Source organism: Scyliorhinus torazame, chromosome 8 (assembly GCF_047496885.1).
Source record: "Scyliorhinus torazame isolate Kashiwa2021f chromosome 8, sScyTor2.1, whole genome shotgun sequence".
NCBI classification, from domain to species: Eukaryota; Metazoa; Chordata; class Chondrichthyes; order Carcharhiniformes; family Scyliorhinidae; genus Scyliorhinus; species Scyliorhinus torazame.
This window is the reverse complement of record NC_092714.1, coordinates 52,825,545-52,844,961: the sequence shown is the minus strand read 5'-3', so window position 1 is coordinate 52,844,961 and position 19,417 is coordinate 52,825,545. Positions and strand designations below refer to the sequence as shown.

General features: G+C 45.4%; 1 protein-coding gene across 2 annotated transcripts in view; it reads right to left on the bottom strand.

Moving 5' to 3' along the window:
- The window catches only part of LOC140427843 (E3 ubiquitin-protein ligase DZIP3-like), a 231,092-nt gene that overhangs the window by 52,551 nt on the left and 159,124 nt on the right, over positions 1-19,417 (bottom strand). For both annotated transcript variants that reach the window (XM_072513611.1, XM_072513610.1), the window contains exons 16-18: positions 16,409-16,548; positions 10,207-10,266; positions 5,127-5,223 (exon numbers count right to left, since the gene is read on the bottom strand). In XM_072513611.1, the coding sequence (XP_072369712.1) occupies positions 5,127-5,223; positions 10,207-10,266; positions 16,409-16,548 (297 nt within the window). The remainder of the gene's footprint in view (positions 1-5,126; positions 5,224-10,206; positions 10,267-16,408; positions 16,549-19,417) is intronic.

The following is a 19,417-nucleotide window of genomic DNA, read 5'->3' as shown; positions in this document are numbered from 1 at the left end:
CATGTCCAGAGTGGTGGGGGTAAAGATGGAGCCATGCTCTTCAGTGGCAGTCTTCGGGGTATCTGAGCATCCAGAGCTCTTTGTGGGGACAGGGGCCGACGCTCTGGCCTTTGCCTCTCTTGTTGCCCGGCGAGAATTCTGCTTAGACGGAGGTTGAGAGGGCCATCTCGGGCGTAACACTGGCCATCCAACCAAATGGGTTCCTAAAACTAGAAAAAATAAAATTCGCCATCAGGGAATCAGTGGAAGGGTTCCACCAAACGTGGAAACAACTCACCAGCCTCTTCGACGACCTGTTCATGACCAGCAACTGTGGTGAGAGGGGAAGCACCACAGCGAGGACAGGGTGAGGTTTGCACAACACACAGAGAGGCGCTTATCCCACATGCGACGGCGCAACAATGCTGCCATACAAGGGGCATAACCTCCGCACCACAGCTCATTCTCCTGTATTGCTTCTTTGTGAGGTGCGGTACCTGTTAGGTATCAGTCTCCTCAGGCTGCAAAGGGGCAGCTCGTACTATATCTATTCAAGCTGGTCACTGCTACCCTCATGGTAGACTGGTACAAAAGGGATCAGGGGTGAGTTGGCAAGATGGATACAGAACTGGCTAGGCCATAGAAGGCAGAGTGCAACAATGGAAGGGTGCTTTTCTAATTGGAGGGCTGTGGCGAGTGGTGTTCCGCAGGGATCAGTGCTAGGACCTTTGCTGTTCGTAGTATATATAAATGATTTGGAGGAAAATGTAACTGGTCTGATTAGTAAGTTTGCAGACGACACAAAGGTTGGTGGAATTGTGGATAGCGATGAGAACTGTCAGAGGATACAGCAGGATTTAGATTGTTTGGCGACTTGGGCGGAGAGATGGCAGATGGAGTTTAATCTGGACAAATGTGAGGTAATGCATTTTGGAAGGTCTAATGCAGGTAGGGAATATACAGTGAATGGTAGAACCCTCAAGAGTATTGAAAGTCAGAGATCTGGGTGTACAGGTCTACAGGTCACTGAAAGGGGCAACACAGTTGGAGAAGGAAAAGGCATACGGCATGCTTGCCTTCATTGGCCGGGGCATTGAGTATAAGAATTAACAAGTCATGTTGCAGCTGTATAGAACCTTAGTTAGGCCACACTAGGAGTATAGTGTTAAATTCTGGTCGCCACATTACCAAAAGGAGACTTTAGAGAGGGTGCAGAAGAGATTTACCAGGATGTTGCCTGGTATGGAGGGCATTAGCTATGAGGAGTGGTTGAATAAACTCGGTTTGTTCTCAATGGAACAACGGAGGTTGAGGGGTGACCTGATAGAGGTCTACAAAATTATGAAGGGCATAGACAGAGTGGATAGTCAGAGGCTTTTTCCCAGGGTAGATGGGTCAATTACTAGGGGGCATAGATTTAAGGTGCGAGGGGCAAGGTTTAGAGGAGATGTGCAAGGCAAGTTTTTTTACACAGAGGGTAGTGGGTGCCAGGAACTCGCTGCCGGAGGAGGTGGTGGAAGCAGGGACGATAGTGACATTTAAGGGGTATCTTGACAAATACATGAATAGGATGGGAATAGAGGAATACGGACCCAGGAAGTGTAGAAGATTTTAGTTTAGACGGGCAGCATGGTCAGCACAGGCTTGGAGGGCTGAAGGGCCTGTTCCTGTGCTGTACTTTTCTTTGTTCTAAACAGAGCACTTATCTCTTTTGTCATATATTTTATTTCGCTCTGTTTTTGTTTGATAACACAAATGTGGACCATGTATAGTACAAGGATGTAAATTATGTACAACCTCAGTTACGATTGGCGCAACTGTATAATTGAATTATATAATAAAGATTTATCTGCCATAAATAAAAAACTTCAATAAAAACATTTTAAAAAGGTTATTGAAGGCCAAGGCCGATGACCTGGAGAATCGCTCAAGACGGCAGAATTTGAGGATCGTTGAGCTGCCGGAGGGCATAGAAGGTACGAATGCCACGGATTATGTGGCAAAGATGTTTGGGAGCTGGTGGGGGAGGGGGTCTTTGCGAACTCTCCCGAAGTGGACCGGGCCCATTGGTCATTGAGACAGAAGTCCAGGTCTGGTGAGCCGACACGGACAATTACAGTTCGACTCCACAAATACTTGGATAAGGAAAGTATCCTGAGCTGGGCGAAGGATACTCGAGAATGCAGATGGGAGGGCCATCCCATCAAATTTATCAGGGCGTCTGGGATAACTGGCAAAAAGGCATGCAGGGTTTAGCAAGGCCAAAGCGGCTCTTCACAAGAGCAAAGTGTGCTTTGCAGTGGTATACTTGGCTCGCCATCAGGTCACGGTCAGAGACAGTGACTACTATTTTGAGAGGCCAGAGGAGGCAAATGACTTTGTAAAGAAACATGGGCGGGGAGAATTGAATTAAGTTATTGGTTACACCTTAGTGTTGGTTTTTTGATGTCTTTTGCTATTTCTTTTTTCTGAATTATTGGCTTTTTTTTGTACTGTATTGTTGGAAATGTTTGGGGGAGAAGGATTGGGTGTGGGTATATGTTTTTCTTCCTAGAATGTTTGATACTAACGTTGGGTTCGGGTAGGTGGGCTGTTGACTGATCCATTGTGTTATAACAGATTTTTTTTCCCAGGTGGGGGTCACCCTGCTAGCAGTGATGCTCGTTAATGGGAGCGAAATGAGGAGAGAGAGCTATAGCTGGTTATCAGGGAGGAGGGGGGATTTGTTTCTTTTGTTCGTTAAGGTCACAAGTCGAGGTTAGTTGGGTTTTCTTTGTTGGGGCTGTTTTTTTTTTAATTGAGTGGGTTGTTTGTTTGGTGCCCGAGGGAGGGGGGGTTGGAGCAGGGAGGGCAGATTGCTGACGGTGAGCGCTTCTTTGTTTATGTACTGGTTTGGAGAGGGGGGGGGGGGGGGGGGGGAAGAGAGAGAGTGACGGATGATGACATGGAACATTAGAGGGATAAATGAGCCTGTTAAAAGTTCCCAGGTGGTTGCCCATCTAAAGAATTCGAAGGCGGGTGTGGTTTTCTTGCAGGAGATACATCTGAGAGTTCGGGATCAGACAAGGCTGCGGAAAGTGTGGGTGTGGCAAGTGTTCCACTTGAGTTTTGATGAAAGGACAAGGAGAACGCAGTGCTGATCAATAGGAGGGTGACCTTTTCAGTGGCTAATATTTTGGTGGACTCAGGAAGGAGATATGTGATAGTGAGTGGAGTGTTGGCAGGCATTCCAGTGGTCTTAGTAAATGTATATGCTCTGAACTGGGACAACACGGACTTCATTAAGAAGGTGCTGGCTGCCATCTCCGAGCTTGACTCGCATCAGTTAATTATGGGTTGTGTTAGATCCTGGGCTGGATAGGTCGAACCCCAAATCCTTTAGAACATCGGGGGTGGCAAAGGAGCTGGTACAGGGCCCCCACTGCGAACATCCATACCAATGTACTAAACTCAGGGTATTTTTATACATCGGCAAAGGCAGGGATGTCCACTTTCCCCGTTACTGTTTTCTTTGGTGATTGAGCTGTTGGCCATCACACTTAGGTCGGCAGCCGGGTAGGAGAGTATAGAGAGGGAAGGCAGGGAGCTTAGGGTGCCCTGCATGTGGACGATTTATTGCTGTATGTCACGGACCCCCTAATGTGGGAAAGATAATGGAGGTGCTTAGGGAGTTTGGTTCTTTCTCAGGATATGGATTGAACATGGGCAACAGTGTGGAGCTTCCTGTGAACCCTTTGAGGAAGGGAGCTAATCTGGGTGGCTACCGTTTTGGCTGGCCAGGACGCGTTTTAGGTACCTGGGAATACAGGTTCCACAAATAACACCTCACTGATGAGGGAAGCCTAGCACATCAGTGCAAATGACAAGGCTGAAGCATTTGCAAACATCTTCAGACAGAAGGGCCAAGTGGACGATCCATCTCTGCCTCTTCCGGAGGTCCCTTTAATCACAGATGCCAGTCTTCAGCCAATTCAATTCACTCCACATGATATCAAGAAACGGCTAAAGGCACTGTGTACTGCAAAGGCGATGGATCCTGACAATATTTCGGCAACAGCATGGAAGACATACGCTCCAGAACGAGCCTAGCCAAGTTCTTCCATTATGGGTACAACATGCACCTGCCCAACAATGCGGAAAATTGACCCGGTATGTCCTGTATACAAAAAGCTGGAGAAATCCAACAAGGCCAGCTACTATCTCATCAGACTACACTTGCTCATCAGCATTGTTGATCGTGTTATTAAGTTGCACTTACTGAGCAATAACCTGCTCATTGACACTCAGTTTGCATTTTGCCACGGCCACCCAACTCCTCACCTCATTACATCCTTGGACCAAACATGGATAAAAGACTGAACTCAAAGGATGAGGCAAGAGTGACTGCCCTTGACATCAAGGCAGCATCTCACCGAGTGTGGCATAGCGCCACCAGCAGCATTGGTAATGTATTCCTGACCGGTGATTAAGTCAGGAAGGAGCTAGCCCCCCTCTGTGATTGGCTCAGCAGAGTGATTGATGTGCAAATTCTGGAAGGGATTTCAAAGTGTTCTGTCTCCAATTGGCTGGGAGTGACTCACTCATCCTTTTGGGGCCTTCTGTCATTTTTCAATGTTCATTCACTGCCGCTGGGTCAAACCCTGGAAATCCCCTCCCAACAGCTATGTGGGTGTACTTAGACTACATGGACTGCAGCAGTTCAAGATGGCAGCTAACCACATCTTTCTCAAGAGCAATTAGTGAAGGCAATAAATGCTGGCCTAGCCAGCGATGTCCACGTTATGTGAAGGAATAGAAATCGTGATACATTTTCTTAAATGTATTACATTACACTATTCTGCAAAAGATAAGTTTTCTTGTATGTAACAGAAAGCTGAAGGTAAGCTGCCCATAAACATAACTTACTGATGTTGTTTGTAATATTCAACAAATTCAGAAACAAACTACCATATCAACCACAACATCAATACTAGATTGAATAAATGGAAACAAAAGTTGTTTTTCAAGCCATAATACTACATCATCTGATCATCTGTTGATGTACTTGACTTGAGCTCAAATGGAGACAGATGCAGCACTAAAAATTTAATATCCAAGTTTCACTAAGTATTCATCAACAAATCTGCAAGTCTGAATAGACGTCTCACCTCCTGACTGATTGCTTTCCTTATACTTTCCATTTCATTTTGTTGTGCAAATGCAAACTCTTCCTCCAGCTGTAGCTTTTCATGGCACCATTGTTCTCTGTGAAAATGTCAAGAGTACTTAAAACATTGTATGCTGCAAGTTATAAATGGATTCTTGTCCCAAATTAAATGTAGGTAACTCAGATACTGCACTTGTCAAAGGCAGATGTCACAACGGATGTGACAGGTTAAACAGTTCTAATAGACCAGGTTGATGTGAAGTTAAATTGAAGTTTCATCCATATCAGCAACTTAATTTACACGGAACCAGATAGATATGAAGCTGCATGCACTCCACATAAAATATTAGTCTAAAGTGACATATTTTCGATCATCCATGATATATACTATTCTAAAACAAAGTGACGTAACAATGTTCTACGAGTACACAATTTATGTTTTTCCCTAACAGTTATCTGGTAGCAAATGCACAGTAGCACATACAGTCACCTTCATTGATAATCTTTGAAAAATCAGAGAGTCAGACTTTTAAGTGGAGCTTGAAAGCTATGCGGCTGGATTTTCCGATTTTGGGGCTATATCCGGAGGATCTGTGGAGTTTTACATGGGAAAAATTGGCGAGGCCTCAGCACTGATCCTCCAACTGGTGAGGGGCTAGCAGCCGCGCCATGTAAAACGCATGGACTTCCCGATATAAATGGCCGGAGAATTGCTGGGTCCATGGCCGCGTATGCCCACGGCCATGACCTGCAGCAGACGTGCCGTACAATATGGCACTGACCATGCACGGAACTGACCTGCCAGATAGTGCCCTCCTGGGCACCCCTTTGCCACCCCCCACAGACCCCCCCAGCCCTCGCCGAAGCCCCCCCCCCCCCCCCGGCCCAGCCAGCAACATTGCTCCCGCCTGACTGTTGGTGGTGCTGGACACAGTCCGCAGCCGCCACGCCGGGTTGTCGACCGCTGAGACCATGGGTTAACCGCCCGGTCGGGAACTTGGCCCATCAGGGGCAGAGTATCGGGGGAAGGCCTTCAGTAACGTCCTGAGGTAGTGCCAACGCCGTGCTCCTTGATGATGCGTTTCAGAGGGGGCAGAGCATCCAGAAACAGGCGCCGCCCCGATTTCAATGTAAAAAGGGGTTCTCTGCCCGATCACCGAATACGAAATTGGCGTCGAGGAATGGAGAATCCCGCCCATGAATTTTGTACCATCATCGTCTGCCACTGCTTTAAAATAAAAAGGTAAATTGACTGGGTGACAGGAAAATTAGGACCACCGCTATTTAAATTCTGATCTGTGCTCTTCCAAGCAAGGCTGTGTGTTGGGGCTTTGTCGTTGAAAAACAACCCAACAGTGCACGGTGGCATGGTACTACATGTTCTGATCATTTGTTACCTAAAGGTTAGAAAATCTGGCCTGAACCTTAACAGTAATGGTATGTTTGAAAGTAATACTTTGTGAAATGAAATGAAAATTGCTTATTGTCACAACTAGGCTTCAAATGAAGTTACTGTGAAAAGCCCCTAGTCGCCACATTCCGGCGCCCGTTCGGGGAGGCTGATACGGGAATTGAATCGTGCTGCTGGCCTGCTTTCAAAGCCAGCGATTTAGCCCTGTGCTAAACAGCCCCTCCTGTGGTACTCCTCTAATGCATACATAACACAAATTCTTAAGAATACATTCTCCGTACTACTTAAAATATCACATTTCCCATCTGCCATGTTGGATCTCTTTCTCACCAGTCCTTTCTAATAATGTCACTTATAGGAAGGTACCACATGTTTCAGGAAGTTCCATTCCTTTTAATACGGTCTGCAATTTTGAGATTAGTCTGGCAACTTATAAAAAACTGCCTGGTTCTGATGGAAAAAAACTACTGGCTGAATACACTGCATATTTAGCTAGTAACACATGTATTTTTAATAATATTTGTGTCAATACTAGATAATAACTTTGAATAATCAGTTTCCATCTTTTTTTAGGATTGACAACATAATTCACGGACACTTTTTGTTACTTCTAGTTGAACTCGTCTCCTTTGGATAGGTGGTGGAGGGAATACATTTTTTGTGGAAGGGGTGCCTATCAAGTGGGTTGCTTTACCCCGGATGGTATTGTTGGAGCTGCACTCATCCTGGGAAGGGGGGAACATTCCATTACACTCCTGACTTGTGCCTTATAGATTGTAGGCAAACTGTGGGGAGGTGGGTAATTTGCCACAAGATTACTAAAATCTGACCTGCTCTTATAGCCACATTATTTAAATGGCTGGTCTAGTTCAGTTTCTGGTCGATGGTAACCCCAGGATGTTGATAATGGGGGATTCAGTAATGGTATGCCATTGAATGTCTTCTGCAATTTCAACATAATCATCTTGCCGTTGTATTCCATGCCCCTATTAATACGTCTCAGATACTGCATGCTTTATTGACCACTATCTCAACCAGCACTGCCATCTTCAACGACTAACCCACATTGACATCCGGTTCCTCTGCTCCTTCCCTTTATTTAATATCGCCTATGTTCTTCCTACCAAAATGTATTACCAAATTTCTCTGCATTGAACATAATTTGGTACCTGTCCACCCATACTACCAACATGTCTATATCCTTTTTGAAGTTCTACATTATCCTCCTCACAGTTCATAATGTACCAAGTTTTGTATCATCTGCAAATTTTGAAACAGTGTCCTGTACACCAAGGTCTAGTCATCAATATATATCAGGAACAACTAGGGCCCCTACACCAACCCCTGCAAACTTCATTACAAATACAAGTAGAAGAAACGGGGGTAGACCACCAGGTCCCTCAAGCCTGTTCCGCCATTCAATATGATCATGGTTGATCTATGCCAGTCTCCTTTTCTGTGCCATTTCTCCATACTCTCTAATCCTCGATCTAGCAAATATTTCTCCACCTCCACTTTAAATGATCCAGCCTCCACCACCCTCCAGGGCAGAGAATTCCAAAGATTCGCCACCCTCTCATAGAATAAATTTCTACACACCTCAGATTTAAATTACCTGCCCTTTAACTTGAAGCTATGTCCATTTGTTCAAGACTCTCCCCCTAGTGAAAACATCGCACCATCTACCCTGTCAAGCCCCCTCAGGATCTGATTAAGGTCACCCCTCACTTTTGTAAACTCCAAGGAATACAGACCCGGACTATTTAGTCTCAGTTGATAGGACAACCCTCTCATTCCGGGGATTAGCCTGGTGAATCTCCTTTATTATTACATCCTATTTTATGTAAGAGGACCAAAACAGTACGCAGTATTCCAGGTGAGGCCTCAGTAAACCTTCCTCCAGTCTGAAAACATCCATTAACCAGTATTCTAGGTTTCCTGTCACTTAGTCAATTTCATATTACCACTGTATCCAATGCCATTTGGAAGTCGATATATATGACATCAAGAGCATTGCCCTCATCAACCATCTATATTACTTCTTTAAAAAACTCCAGCCAATTAGTTAAAATTCAATTTCCCTTAAGAAATCCATGCTGGCTTTTCTTAGTTAACCCGTATTTATCCATGTGACTTTTAATTTTGTCCCCAATAATTGATTGTTTCTAGAAATTTCCCCATCATCAAAGTTAAATTGACTGGTCTGTCGTTACTGGGCTTATCATTACACCCTTTTTTAAACAAGGGGGTAACATTTGCAATTCTCCAGTCCTCTAGTATCAACCGAGTCTGAGGAAGACAAACATTTTGGCCAGTGCCTCCTTAATTTCCATTCCGACTTCCCTAAGTATCCTCGGATACATCTCATCTGGTCCTTACGTCTTACCATCTTTAAGTACAGACAGGCCATTCAATAGCTCCTCCTCATCAATTTTAAACCTTCCAGAGTCTGAATTACTTTCTCTTTCACCTTGGCCAGGGTAGCAATCTTTTCCTTGGAAAGACAGATGCCACGTATTCATTTAGTGATGCCATGTATTCATTTAGTACCTCAGCTATACCGTCTGCCTCCATGTGTAAATTCCTTTTTGGCCCCTATCGGCCCCACTCCTACTTTGGGATTTCCCTTTATGTTGGCTGGCAGTCTCTTTGAATACTTTCTCTTTTCTTATATGTTTTTTCACCTGCCCTCTCAACCTTCTATATTCAACATGGTTCTCAGTCGTATTTCCTACCTGACTTCTGTCATATGCACACATTTTCTCCTTTATCTTAATTTCAATCTCTTATGTAATCCAGGGAACTCTGGATTTGTTTACTCTACCCTTCCCTTCTGAGGGAATATAACTCAAGTGTGCCAGAATTCTCTCTGAAAATAGTCCATTATTCAGTTACCCATTTTTTTCTACGAATATGTGTCTACAGTTTATTGGGCCCAGATCCGTTCTTACCCCATTGATCTTGGTTTTCCCGTTTAGAGATTAGGAAGGGATTTCTTCTTGACTAAGGGCATAGCTAGCAATGATGAACAGATTATAAAAGTATTTTACACAAGCGACAATTATAAATACAAAGCATTGGCTGATACAATATTTGGTTGATTCTTTTCACATTAGTTAGTCTAGAGTAGGGGTGGGTCAATTTGTGACTAGTCAGCTGCATACAGCTCAGTTATGACAAAAATATAGTTCTCGGAACCTTTTGTTTAGCCGCCCTGTCTACATGCACAGCTTCAACATGAGCAATGGAGAATAATAAAAGACCAGTATCAGCCACCAGAAAACAGGCAGCCTATCTTCCATTCTGCTCCATTTAGTCTAAATGTTTTGACGTCACTGTAATTTTACTGCAGTGAAAAACACTGTCCTTGGCTATAGTTGCAATACTGAAGGCTTCTCTTTGAAAAATTAAGCCTTCATTCTTTTTATAATTAACCTATACATTTTGGGGGAAATGTATTTTATTTTCTCCTCAATAAACCTTCCACCATTTCCTCCACTGCTGGAATATATGCTTTTCCTTTTCTGGTTCTTGAACGTTGAAAGTTCAACCAGCCTCGTTTAGAGTCTGGATTACTACATGAATTCAAACACGTTTCCTTTCACTGCAGGAGAATTATCAACAATATTTAAAAATTAAAATCTTTAAAAGGTTAAAATACAGTACTTACTGTTCATTTTGCAGTTCTTTTCTTAATCTCACAATTTCCTCATTCTTTGATTGTTCATATCTAAAAAAATAATAAAGTACATAAGAAATCCCCATGAGGTGGGGGAGTTCCTGGATGGGTTGGAGTACTTGGATGTTGCAGGAAGAGGACAGGGCAGGGTTTGAGGGGCCGGTGGGGGAGTAGGAGGTGAAGGAAGCAATTGGGAGGATGCAGTCAAGGAGGGTGACGGGGCCGGATGGGTTCCCATTGGGATATTATAAGAAATTTAAGGATAACATAAGAACAAGGAGCAGGAGTAGGCCATCTGGCCCCTCGAGCCTGCTCAACATTCAATGAGATCATGGCTGATCTTTTGTGGACTCAGCTCCACTTTCCGGCCCTAACACCATAACCCTTAATCCCTTTATTCTTCAAAAAACTATCTATCTTTATCTTAAAAAACTGGCGCCGCGGATGGTGAGAATGTTTGAGGATGCGATAGGTAGGGGGGTCTTACAACAGACTTTGGGGCATGCTTCGATTTCCCTACTGTTAAAGAAATAATAATAATAATAATAATAATAATAATAATAATAATAATAATCGCTTAATGTCACAAGTAGGCTTCAATGAAGTTACTGTGAAAAGCCCCTAGTCGCCACATTCCGGTGCCTGTTCGGGGAGGCCGGTACGTGAAGGATAAAAAGCCGGTGGAAAGTGGGTCCTCTAGGCCCATATCACTATTAAATGTAGATGCCAAGATATTGGCAAAGGTTCTGGCGGCAAGGCTGGAGGGGTGTCTCCTGAAGGTGATAGGAGAGGATCAAATGCGGTTTGTGAAGGGAAGGCAATTGTTTTCAAATGTGAGAAGGTTGTTAAATGTGGTCATGTCTCCGGCGGAGGGAAAAGAGGCGGAGATAGTGGTGGCACTGGACGCAGAAAAGGTGTTTGATCGGGTGGAGTGGGGTTATTTGACGGCAGTATTGGAAAGATTTAGAATCTGGCCGAGGGTTCGCGGCATGAGTACGGTTGCTGTATGAGGAGCCAATGGCGAGTGTTCACACCAATAATATGAATTTGTCGTACTTTGTGCTGCAACGGGGTACGAGGCAGGGTATCCTATGTCCCCCCTGTTGTTTGCACTGGCAATAGAGCCTTTGGTCATTGCACTAAGGAGCTTGGAGGGTTCGTGTAGGGGGTCGAGGTTGCGAGCGCTGGCAACGACATTGCTCCCGATGGCACCGGCTAAGTATTCGGTGAGTCTGGTTGCGGCGGCTACTTTGAAGATCTGGATGCAGTTCAGGCAACATTTTAAGTTGGGGGCCGGGTCAGGGGGAATGCCAATTAATTGGAATCATGAGTTTGAGCCAGGGAGGATTAATGCGAGGTTTCAAAGACGGGATGAAAGGGGGATTAAGGAAATGAAGAATCTGTTTCTTCGGTGACGATTTGTGAGCTTGGAGGAGTTGGGAGAGAAGTACGGATTGGCGCAGGGAGAAGGGTTTAGATACCTGCAGCTCCGAGATTTTGAAAGGAAGGTCTTCCCGACGTTCCCAATAGCTCTGGCTTCCTCATTTTTGGAGGCAGTACTGTTAGCGGGTTGGGTTGGAGAAAGGGGTTGTGGCGGTGATCTACGGAGGATTCTGGAGGAGGATAGGGTAGCCACAGAGGGGGTTAAGCTGAAGTGGGAAGAGCTGGGGGGGCGATGGAGGAGGAACTGTGGTGTGAGGTGCTGCGAGGGGTGAACACCTCAACCTCTTGCGTGGGTTGGGGTTGAAACAATCGAAGGTTGTGTATAGGATGCACTTCACAAAATCAAAGATGAGCCGGTTGTTTGAGGGAGTGGAGGACGTCTGTGAGGGATGTGGGAGGGGTCCCGCAAATCATGTGCACACGTTTTGGTCCTGCCCGAAGCTGGAGAGGTATTGGAGAGGTATTTAGCACTGTCTCGGGGTTTTACATATGGATGTGGAGCCTGGTCCCATGGAAGACATTTTTGGAGTTTTGGACCAGCTCGAATTGCAGGCGGATGCAGGGGCCGACGTTTTAGCTTTCGCCTCGCTGATCGCTTGTTGGGGTGGATGTCAGCTTCTTCGGCCTGTGCCACGGCATGACAGGGGGACCTGCTGGATTTTTTGACCCTGGTTTTGGTTTGATATTGTTGGGGTTATTCTGCTTTAGTTTTTTTGTATGGCGAGAATGATGAAAATATAGCAAATAAAAATATTTTTAAAAAATGGATATTAATTGATATTCTTCATTCTGATCATGTTGCTCATTGATGATTCTTCAATCTATATCTTGTACAGTTTCACGGTTGCTAGTCTTGTTCACATAGATTTGAGTAGTCCTTTCAAAGAATACTGCACTTTTTCTATGGTTGACACAAATTTAAGAAGCGTTTTTTAGAATGTAATGAATGGGCAGACAAAGGAACCAGTGGATGTAGAGTACCTGGATTTCCAAAAGACATTTGATAAGATGCCAAATAAAAGGTTAATATGCAAGATAAGAATTCATGGAATTGGGAATACCATTTTAGCATGGATAGAGGATTGGTTAACAAATAGAAAGCAGAGGGTGGGCATTAATGGGGTAGCTATTCAAGTTGGCAGAGATTGAATAGTGGAGTGTTGCAAAGATCAATGCTGGGGCCTCAGCTATTTACAATCTATATTAATGATTTAGACGAAAAGACAGAGAGGGTAATACATCGATATTTGCTAGTGATACCAATCTAGCTAGGAAACTAAGTCTCGAGAAGACACAGAAAGGCTGCAAAGATACAGATAGATTTAATGAGAGGACAAGGTGGCAGATAAGAGTATAAAGTAGGGAAGTGTGAAGTTATTAATTTCGGTCATAAGAATAGAAAAGCAAAATCTTATTTAAAAGGTGAGAAACCTGGGACTTCTGGTGTCGGCCATGGTGTGAGTGGTAGCACATTTGGCGGCTCCTGCTCGTGGCGGTTTTTACTGATCTTTTCCCCGATGAACGGGTGGATGTGTGGAGGGAAAAGGGTGCAGGAGTACTGGTAGAAGAGTGTCTCACCGGTGCATGGCGTCAAGGAACAGAAGCGGTGGCAAAAGAAGGGAACAGGTAGCAAAAGCTGGTGCGGTGCCTGCGACGCACGTGGAGATGGCGGAGGGGCAGGGTGTGGCCCTGCTGGCTCAGTGGTCAACGGAGCAGCTGGTAGGCTTCCTGAAAGGGACGCTCGTCCAGCAATGAAAGGAGAATCTGGAGGACCTGGCTAGGCGGTGGACTCGATTAAGGCGTGAACGACTGTGTGGAGATGAGGCTGGAGGCCCAGGGTCAGACGATCCAGAAGATGGAGGAGTGGGCATCGATCTGCAATAACCATTGGTTTGCGCCGGGGTGGGGTGTGGATGCGAGGTTTCTGGGGCGGCGGCAAGCAAGGATCGAGCGATTTGAGGATCTGCTCATAGGGGCAAATTTGTGAGGTTGGAGGAACTGGAGGAAGAGTATGAGCTGCCCTGGGGGAATGGTTTTAGGTACCTGCATGTCCGGGATTTCGTAAGGAGAGAGGTGCAGTCCTTTCCTGGGCTGCTGCCCCTGGGGTTGCAAGACAAGGTGCTGTCGAGGGATGTATTGGAGGGGCAGGTGTCCAACGTCTACAAGGAGTTGATGGGCTGGGAGGGAGCCTTGTGGGGGAGAGAAAGCGCAAGTGAGAGAAGGAGCTGGGAGGGATGGTGGGGGCCAAGGCAGTGGGCAGAGGTCCTGTGGAGGGTGAACGCGTCCTCATCATGTGTGAGGTTATGCCTCATCCAGTTGAAAGTAATACATAGGGCGCATATGACGGTAGCAAGGATGAGTAGGTTCTTTGAGGGGGTGGAGGATAGATGTGGGCGGTGTGCAGGGGCGGGCGCGAATCACATTGTCATCTTCTGGGCTTGTCCAAGGTTGAAGGGGTTCTGGCAGGGGCTCCTGGACGTAATGTCTGAGGTGCTGGGGTTGGAGGTGGTTCCGAGTCCAGAGGTAGCGATATTCGGGATGTCGGAAGATCCGGGAGTCCAGGGGGCGAGAAAGGATGATGTTCTGACCTTTGCCTTCCTGATAGCCCAGAGACGGATTTTGCTTGCGTGGCGGGACTCGGAGCCTCCGAACGCGGGGGTGTGGGTGAGCGACCTGCCGAAATTCCTGAGGCTGGAAAAGGTCAGTTTCGGCTTGGGGGGGGGGGGGGTGTCGGTGGGTGGGTTCACTCGGAGGTAGAAACCGTTTATCGATTTCTTTAAGGAGGTTTGAGGGGTCAGCGGGGGTGGGAATGGGGAAGGCGGGATTTGAGAAGGGGTGGTTTTAGAGGAGCAGGTGGGGAGTGGGTGTTGGTGGCTTACAATGTTGTTTGGTTGTTTTGCTTTTGGTTGTTTATACGAAAATACCTTGAATAAAATATTTTTAAATATAATCACAATTCATTAAATGTTGTAGGTCTATGTACCACACTTCTTGTTTGAAAAATCAAATGGATTAACAGCACACTCATATGATTACTGTGAGGGGACATTTGAGGTGATGTGGTCAATAACTTGTCTGAAAGGAATATGCTGAATTGCTGCTAGTTTTCCCCACCCTGCAGTGTTATTTGTTGCAACCTTCCTTTGCCTCGTCATGGTGGTGAGGCACAATTCTGTGGTACAAAGAAACAGTTGCATAACTACACGTTCTCCCCGTGTGTGAATGGGTTTCCTCCGGGTGCTCCGGTTTCCTCCCACAGTCCAAAGATGTGCAAGTTAGGTAGATTGGCCATGCTTAAATTGCCCTTAGTGTTGGGTGGGGTTACTGGTTATGGGGATAGGGTGGAGGTGTGGGCTTGTGTAGGGTGCTCTTTCCAAGAGCCTGTGCAGACTTGATGGGCCGAATGGCCTCCTTCTGCACTGTAAATTCTATGATTCAAGTCTCAGTTAAATTATTCTGAAAAAGGCTCTAAAATTTGTGAGAATTTTAATATTTGAGACAAAATAAAGTTTTGCACAAGTCAATACCTGCATTATTGATCATATGTAGTCTTTTGCTTCTGTGTAATTATGAATCTCCAAAATAAATTCTATTTACTAATTTTAACTTGAACTACACAATCTGACTGCTAAGCATTACATTTTGTTTTTTTATTCGTTTATGGGGACTGGGTGTTGCTGGCTAGGGCAGCATTTATTGCCCATCCCTGAGGGAGTCCACCACATTGCTGTGGGTCTGGGGTCACAGGACAGCGTGCTAGCACAGTGGTTAGCACTGTTGCTTCACAGCGCCAGGAACCCGGGTTTGATTCCCGGCTTGGGTCACTGTCTGTGCGGAGCCTGTACTCTCTCCCCGTATCTGTGTGGGTTTCCTACCACAAGTCCCGGAAGACGTGCTCGTTAGGTGAACTGGACATTTTGAATTCTCCATCAGTGTAACCGAACAGGCGCGGAGTGTGGCGACTAGGGGATTTTCACAGTAACTACATTGCAGTGTTAATGTAAGCCTACTTGTGACACTAATAAAGATTATTATTAACATGTAGGCCAGACCAAGTAATTTCCCTGAAGGAAATTAGTGAACATAGAACATAGTGCAGAAGGAGGCCATTAGGCCCATCGAGTCTGCACCAAAGCACTTAAGCCCTCACTTCCACCTATCCCCCAACCCAATAACCCCATCTAACCTTTTTGGACACTAAGGGCAATTTTAGCGTGGCCAATCCACCTAACCTGCACTCTTTGGACTGTGGGAGGAAACCGGAGCACCCGGAGGAAACCCATGCAGACACGGGGAGAACGTGCAGACTCCACACAGACAGTGACCCAGCAAGGAATCGAACCCAGGCGCTGGGAAGCCACAGTGCTAACCACTATGTTACCGTGCTGTCCTAGTGATTAGGCTTTTAATTCCAGATTTTTATTGAATTCAAATTCCACCATCTGCCCTGGTGGGATTCGAATGTTGGTCCCCATAGCATTACCCTGGGTCTCTGGATTATTAGTCCAGAGACAATATTACTACACCACTGCTTCCTGAAATTTTTCACCTTTTCTTAGGGACAAGGTTATATGTTGCAACCTGGTGCAAAAGAGTAATTGTTCATTTTGTGGCATGTTATTCCTATTTACTTAAACTGCAGTGTGCTGTGACACACAAAGGGAAGGAAAGTTGTGAGACAGCCCAATTTTTAACAGTGATAGCTGTTACAACCAATGCACAACTGCACTCTATTTAAATGCTATGGTACCTTTCAAACTGAGATCTTTTGACTCTAATTTGTTCTTTGACTTTCATTAACTGAATTTGATGATTTTTCTGTTCCTGGAGCAGCCTGCAAGATTCCTCCTGGAGTTGTTGCTGGATGCTTACAATTTCTTGCTGAAGGCCCTGAGTGATGGAGAAAATTGTCTTTTAAATAAATGCATTAAATATAATCTGTAATTGAAATATGAACATTCTTGTAGAAGACAAAAAGTCTGAAAATTAATGTTCAAAAGTTTATGTGATGGAACTAATGTAATTATGGCACTTTTTATCATAGTGAATGGAAATGATTCTAAATGACATAAAACAAGTGACATTAGACTTCAAGTGGGACATGAGTTTTCCCTTGTTTACCTTCTATCATCACGACCGTGGATCCATACCATTCTCCTCAGTCCTCATGAAAAACTCAGTCCCATATCCATTGAGGCTGAGGCTCAAGCCTCACTCTGAGGCTGAACCAGTCTGTTCTGACCCCAAGCTGAGCTTATGACCACACATCTGGATAATCATTAAGATTGCTTATTTCAACCCCTGCCTCAGCTCATCTGCTGCTGAAACCCTGATCTATGTCTTTAGTTACCTGTGGATTTGACTGTTCTAACACAGTAACTTGAGTATGTCCAAAACTCTGCTGCCCGTATCCATAATCGTACTGTTTCCTATGGACCTATCATTCTGTGCTCGCTGACCTAAACTGGGTCCTTGTTAAGCAATACCTCCACTTTAATATTCTCATCCTTGTTATTAAATCCCTCCCTATCTCAAGAATCTTCAACAGCTCCAGAACCCTCTGATATATTTGCATTTTTAAAATTCCTGATTTTAGTCACTCTGCCATTGCTGGCCATGTCTTCAGCTGGAAAGCTAAGCTCTAAATTCCCTCCATAAATCTCTCTGCCCCTTTACCCAGTTTAGGTCAGCGAGCACAGGGATGATAGGTGCATAGAACTCAGTGTGATTAGGGATACGGGCTTTCCACTTTTAAGAGACTCCTTAATACCTAACTCTACAACCAAGCATTTGGTCATCGGGCCTAAGATCTCGGTCTGTGGCTTGGTTGTATTTTATAATATTTTATAATGTTCCTGTGAAGCACCTGGGTACGTTTTATTACATAAAGCCCCTTCATAAACAAATATCGCTGCCCTGTATACAAGAACTTTGAATCACTGGGACTGATTTTTCCAAAAATATCATGGCAGCCACAATCATAGTCCATACAGGCAGAAGAAGCCCTTCAGTCCATCAAGCATGCACCGACAAAATACTGCTCTAAACCTACACCAGTCCCACTTCCCAGCACTTGGCCCATTGCCTTGAATGTTTCGCCATTTCAAGTGCTCACCCAAGTGCTTTTTAAACGTTGTGAAGTTTCCTGCCTCAACTACCTGCCCAGGCAGTGCATTCTAGATTTCTACCATCCTCTGGGTCAAATTATTTTTGGGGCAAAATTATTTTTCCTCAAATCCCTTCTGCCTTTCACAGAAAAATTATATCCCCTTGTTATTGATCCTTCAACTAAGGGGAACAGCTGCTCCCTGCCCCCCTGTTCATGCCCCTCAGAATCTCAATCAGGTCGCCTCTCAGCCTTTGCTGCTCCACAGAAAACCCCCCGATCTTATCCAGCCGCTCTTCACAGCTAAAATGGTCCATCCCGGGCAGCATCCTAGTGAATCTCTTCTGCACCCTTTCTAGTGCAATCACATCCTTCCTGTAATGCGGTGATCAGTAATGAACATTGTATTCCAGCTATGGCCTAATCAAAGTTCTGTACAGTTCCAATATAACCTCCCTGTTCTTATACCACAACTGATGAGGGAAATGTCCCCAATGCCTTCAGATCGCCCCCCGCACCCCCCCAGGACCCCGGAGCCCGCCTGCGCCGCCGGTAAATACCAGGTTTGATTTACGCCGGCGCGACAGGCAATTTCTGGGCGGGACTTCGGCCCAGAGAATTGAACGGGGGGTCCCGCCAACCGGCGCGGTCCGATTCCCGCCCCCGCCCAATCTCCGGTACCGGAGACTTCGGCGGGGGCGGGATTCACGGCGGCCAACGGCCATTCTCCGACCCGGCAGGGGGTCGGAGAATGACGCCCCTAGTGTCTTGACATTCATTGAATGCTCCCTTGTCCTGTTACTCCTTCCACAGTGCATGATCTCACTTTTCAGGTTAAATTCCATCTGCCACTGATCTGCCCATCTGTATCTTCCTGTAACGTAAGACCTTCTTCTTCACTGTCAACACCCCCCCACAACATTTTCTTCTATATTGTTTATATATATATCATAAACATTAAGGGACTCAGCACTGATCCCTGTGGTATGCCACTGGACGTTAGTCTCCAAACTAATATACACCACTTTCCTAAAATTCATATTTTTGTCTCGGTTGCAAGGTTTTCTAATTATAAATTGAATGCTCTATGTCTTTTGTCAACACAATTGTCAATGCTAATTTTCAATGATGCATTCAGGATCAACTTCCCTTGCTGGGCAATGAAGCAAAGCAGCTTTAGACAATACAGTTTAGGGCACAAGTCGAGAAAATTCTTACGGTCAGAACCAAGATAACAAGCTTGGCATATAAAAGTTCAACAAAACTATCCCCCACCCCAAATTCACATATACTGGTCTGAGAGAGGGAAAGAGAGAGAGAGGACAAGGGTGCACAACAGGCTGAAAGGGAGCTCTCGCCAGTTTTTTGCCAAGAGGGAGTCTCGAGTCATTGCTCTGGGGGCAGGTATGAGCGGCAGGAGGATAGGGGAAATTTAAGTTGCACAACTGTTCTTCTGCACGGCGCTTACGAATTGTGGTCTCTGAAAGCCGGCTGCCAGCTCCTGGATTTCCTCCTCATCGGCAGATATGCTCTGGGAAATGTTCCACCTGCCGAGCATACCTGGCCACATTTGATCTCAGAATTGGTTCCTGTGCTTTGTGATGTTCAAATGGTGCATTTGATCCCTCCCTCCTCACCCGGCAACAAGCACTC